This window comes from Chaetodon auriga, chromosome 5, assembly GCF_051107435.1.
Source record: "Chaetodon auriga isolate fChaAug3 chromosome 5, fChaAug3.hap1, whole genome shotgun sequence".
NCBI lineage: Eukaryota > Metazoa > Chordata > Actinopteri > Chaetodontiformes > Chaetodontidae > Chaetodon > Chaetodon auriga.
In genome coordinates this window covers 18,501,159-18,506,602 of record NC_135078.1, presented here as the reverse complement: position 1 = coordinate 18,506,602, position 5,444 = coordinate 18,501,159, and the positions used below count along the sequence as shown (strand labels likewise).

The following is a 5,444-nucleotide window of genomic DNA, read 5'->3' as shown; positions in this document are numbered from 1 at the left end:
ACACACGGACAGGTAGGAATTCTGCGCACGTCTCGCGCCGTCCACGCTCCTCACCTAAAACCGTCACCACCCCATGCACGTGCGTCCTGTGGGAGGTTCCCCTTACCTCCCTTGCGTTAAACACTCCTTAAATTGTAACGTTATCATAAACACTGCGGCTTCAGGGGGCCATAATCACCTCTCTCGGGCTTTACCAAGACTTCTCATTGGACGTCAACACGCGACCAGCGCGAGGAGGGGGGCTCCCAGACGCGTGCCGCTTTTTAAAACGACGCCGCGCCTTGAGACACCAGAGAAGGAGTTCTGCACGCGACAGTCATATTTACACATTGCGACAGCATAGCAGTGCGTGCCTCCAAGAACTTTTTTTCCCCCCTAATATCGTTAGTCCGTTTAACTTTGCGTATCTTTAGGGGTTTTTTGGAAACATGGATGTCCGAAGCGTGGAAGAGTGGAGCAAAGGCGCACGGGAGGTGGCAGTCCTCGACTCGCGGCAGCAGAGCCCGAGAGTGGTGGAGAGGGGCGTGGATCAGCAGCTCGAGGAGTCCCGCTACGAACCTGGACTGACGCTCGTGGACAGCGGCAGCGATCCACGCGCCTGGCTGGCTCTGGTGCAACCTTCTGGCACCTGTGCGGCACACGCCACTTCACCCGACTACCTGCGGCACTCGCCCTGTTCGAGCACCGGCTCCTACCACGGTGAGACACGCCGCTGAGAAATTACTTTGTAGACAACATTTCAAAGCAATGTCATCTGCAATGCAACATCACATGCAACAGGCAACTGAGGTTGGCATTGGTGATTAGGTCCTGGTGCGTGCGCTGAAGGTCTCAAATAGGCAGAAGGAGCATTACTTTACAGTAAAGTTTATTTTGTACAATTAAAACATCATTATGCGTTAGAAACAGGCAAAAGAGCATAAATCTTTGTACGTATTATAGGCTGTTGTCAAACCGGGACAGTTAATTAAATTTTGTCTTAATTTTTCAGAGAGCGGCTCCCCGGAGTCCTTGGGCCATCCCAGCCCTCCCAGCTACAGAAAAACTGCCAAGAGCCCCTCCTCTTCTTCGCTCAAAGTCAGGGACCTGTGCCGTCTTAAAGGCACGGTCAGCGGGTCCGATGATGACACATCCACGAGACAGAGAGCCCCGTCCAGCAAGCCTGTCACCGGGGTCCAGAAGCAGAGGCGCGTGGCCGCCAACGCGCGCGAGAGGAGGCGGATGCACGGGCTTAACCACGCGTTTGACGAGCTGCGCAGCGTCATCCCGGCGTTTGACAACGACAAGAAGCTCTCCAAATATGAAACTTTACAGATGGCGCAGATTTACATCAACGCTCTGGCTGAGCTGCTCCAAGGTCCGGTCTCCTCCAGCAGCAGCAGTAACGACGTCGCAAACAGCAACAACAACAACAACAACAACAACAACAACTCGCCAAACTGTGACATTGTGATGTCAACCGCCGTTGGTTTTGACGCAACGAAGGACAGGGCTTCCCCGTCCCCTACAACCTGTAGGACAGCGACGGCCGTGTCCGTCTCAGGTAGCAGCTTACCTGTCCACATCAGCGGGATGCCTTTCCGCTCCTCCTTCGACGACGGTTCGTTTTCTGCCATGGTTGAGGAAGCGATGTGCTCGCCCTCTCCTTCGCCCTCCACCCGGGCAGGCAGTTCGCTCGCACCGGTCGGAGGTGGGAGGAAAGAGTCTCCCCGGAGCGACGGAGAGTTTTCCCCACACTCCCACTTCAGTGACTCGGATGAAATAGCGATGGAGATCCACTCAAGTGAGGAAGATGACCTTTCAGACCTGAAGCTACGCAGCCACCATCACCACACTGTTTCTTTCTGAATGATCAGAAAAAAACAATAATAATAATTAACAGACTATATTAAAGGTTCGCTGTAGCCTACAACAAAGTAATGTCCGTAAACCGTGTCAATCATACTCTGTTGCTAACAAAATGATTTTAAGAGGATAGAAATTAGTGCTTCTTCAAAAACGTCATGTTCAATTTTTAACAATAATTCTATTTTATCAACTTGTTGCTTAGTCTAAACATTATTTTGTATGTGAGATAGGCCTAATTCGGTTCTGCCAATAGATGTATAGCCTATAATTTCCAGTTTCCATGGAGACGTGGCTGGAAGACCCCTCTGCCATGTCGCGCGCAGCACTGCCATGGGTATCTCCCACGTTACTCCGACCAAAAATCTGTCTTCCGCAAAATTACAACTTTATGGATAATTGCTTATATTTGATAATGTAAAAAAAAACTTTTTTTGTAGCTATAATATCATTTTTGTTGTGATTAATGTTTTTATTTGTCAATTTGTACGTATAATGTATTTTGTTTTACAACTTCAAAAGTTCATGATGTGCACTTTAAAAATAGCTATGCGAGCCAGAGGCTTGAGAAATGCGACTTTTGTTTCCAAACCATAAACGATTTTGTTTTGCTTTGTTTGCTAGTGTAGTACTGCCAATTCCATACAAATAGCCTATTTAATGTAGCCATCATTGCTGCCTTCTTTTGTACTTTCTTTTGTATCTTCAGATGAACTTGTGTGTCTTTTGCTTTCACTGGATGAGATTAATTGACATGTATTTATTGCTGATATTTTTCACTTTGCTTTTTATAACTCCATAGTTAAATTTGCTGGAAAAAAAAAGCTATCTTTATGCCATTTATTGTTATGTTAATTTGATTTTGGGAATAAAAAAGCAAATGAAAATGTAATCTTCCTTTGTCTGTTGTTTCCACGCACCTTTCCAGATATTTGCAATGAACTATTTTATCAACAATTGTTCTTGAACTAAATCTTGATCATTTATTTCCATCTAAAACTTTTCCAATAATAATGATGATAATAATAATAAAACGTTTAACTGGTTGTTAATTAAGATTGGTAAATGTCAGTTAGGAGAGTTAGAGCTTGTTACTCTAGAAGAGGCTTATGACTTCTACACTATAGCGACCACTAACACATAACACTATAAATAATAATAATAATAATAATAATAATAATAATAATAATAATAATAATAATAATAATAATAATAATAACGACTATTATACTAGTTTCAATGAATAGATAAATAAAAAAAGTAAAGGTAATAAAATATTCAATCAACTTCTTCTCAAAATCACATATATTACCTGTAACGAAATCTACAGTATCCGTAATATATTTTTTAAAACGTAGCCTAAGTAAGTAACGTAACCACAGTAAATGAGGACCTTATAAGGCCTTGTGGGATTTCGGTATAGTAACGTGCAAAAAAAAAAGAAAAGAAAAGAAAAAAAGAAAAAAAAAAGAAAAGAAAAAAAGAAAAAAGTTTACTGTTTAACGACCAATGTGGTGTGGGGGAACGATCTGCAGGCTACTAAGCCACATAAGCAGGTATTTCCATTTAATTAAAGAAACTTTCAACACTTGATCTCCTCTTACGTAGACTTAATTTATCGCAAACTAGCAGCGACGTGAAACGTGTCCAACACGCGCTCGCTCGCCATATGCTGCAGGTGCACGCGCCCCCTGGCCTATACTGTCCTGTGATTGAGTGTAATGTTTGTGGTAACTTTGACACAGAGAAACGCTGCATTAAATTACAGCACAATGTTTTTTTCTTGCAACAATCTTCTCTGCAGTAGGCGAAAACTTTTTTTTTTTTTTTTTCCTGAACTGTTGCCATGTAGTCCATTTGGTGAATACCAGATTTGGTAATGGGGAGTGTGCATTAATTTCAGGCTATTGTTGGCAGGCTCGTGGGCCGAGGTGTTGGATGGCCCCAATGAAGCACGCGCTGTCAGCTGGTGAGCGCTCGCGGGTCCCCACCGTGTCCCCGAGGACCTGACTCGAGAGGGAACACACTTTCCCAACTAAAGAAAGACCTACACACACACACACACACACACACACACACACACACACACACACACACGTCGGTACACCTCCTCCTCTCTCCTCCTTTCTTTCTCTTTCTCCATCAACTCAAACAAACGCGCACGTGGACGTGGACGCGCGCGCCACGCTCACACCGGCTCTGGCAACCTGTCCTGAAGTTTTTTTTTCTCCTTCTCCAACTTATTTGCGACTCGTCTGTGTTTCAGAACTCTGGCTAACAACGGGGCGTGGTACCAAAAAAAGCAAAATACTTGGAAATTATTTATGAAAGTGAGCTACCTGTCACTGCCCTGTCTCCCACCCACTGCTTTCAGCCAATCACAATCCGTGCCCCTTTGCTCGCCTCTTGAAGGCATGGAATAAAGGGAAATATAATGAGGATGCTGTGTTAAATTATTAACAGAATTTATGCAGGTAGAACTGTATCTGAGTATGATCAGACAGCCATCTGCAGCGAGTTCGTGTTGCGGTGAAAAGAGATCAAGTTTCAGTAAACATTTTAAAGGGATACTGAAGAAATACAGCAGCACAATGACTGTTCTCTGTTGGAAAATACAAGAGAAGTCATCGTGATTCCGTTGTAGGGTTTTGAAAGGATTAAATTAGCGCTGAAATCTACTTTCAGGTCCGAATGATCATTGGGATTTCCCTTGTTTTTCTTTTCTATTAGCGCAGGCTGAAATAGGATCAAATGAATACGGTGTGCAGGAATTCTGCTCAAGGAAGAGAACAGCGCTTTTATGGACTGTTTCAGTTTCAACGAAAATGTTTCTTTGTTTGTTTGTTCTAAAGCACTCATGTGTGCCATGCAAATAAGAAACCACCAAATGTGGTTAAGGGGGAAATGGATATCTGTGCCTGTGCTTAGAGGCGAGTTTGCATAATATTTGCGTTTAAATTCATGGCTCACCGCAAAAACCATGATGCGCGAATTCTAACAGGCTGACTCAATCTCCCCAACTTCAGCTTAATACATAGAACTGTTGAATGGAATGACTTCGGTGGAGGGTAAATTTGTCTCATTTTGAATTTTAGATGGCTGAAGGGGGTCTTCAAATAAGACGCTTTTCTGAAATAATACGGCTGCATTATTTGGTCTGTATGACTAACAAGCTTTATTTCTTCAAACAGTGGTGGTAGCCTACCTATAGAAATTGGGAGGTAAAAACAGCCTATCCTCAACAGGTGGTATGCTGGTCAGGTTGAGGTTTCACTGTTTCATGCACATTAATTATTCATGCACAGACGTTATGAAAAATAACAACAGAGTGGCGTATAGAGAGAACCTGATCGCACTGACGCGTGTGGATGCTGTTGTGAGTAAAGGAGGAAAAGAAAAGGGAAAAATAGCTTTTTGCACCCCACCTTCACTCTCACAACGGTTTCTTTGTCTCTTCACAGTCTTTCTGTTTGGCCTAATCAACCTCTACCAGTGTGTTCCAGCTCTGGCTTTACCCCTCCTATAACGCACTTTAACAGCTTTATGAGGACAAATCTTAGCCATCACAGGTCATGATACCATAAATAAGCGGCAGCCTC

The 5,444-nt window shown here is 43.6% G+C and overlaps 1 protein-coding gene across 1 annotated transcript; it reads left to right on the top strand.

The window, feature by feature from the left end:
* Nucleotides 1–1,992, top strand: atoh1a (atonal bHLH transcription factor 1a). Its single transcript, XM_076731528.1, has 2 exons — nt 1–699; nt 992–1,992. The coding sequence occupies exons 1-2, from the start codon at nt 429–431 to the stop codon at nt 1,846–1,848; spliced, it is 1,128 nt and encodes a 375-aa protein (XP_076587643.1). The 5' UTR covers nt 1–428; the 3' UTR covers nt 1,849–1,992.
* The last annotated feature ends 3,452 nt before the right edge of the window (nt 1,993–5,444 follow it).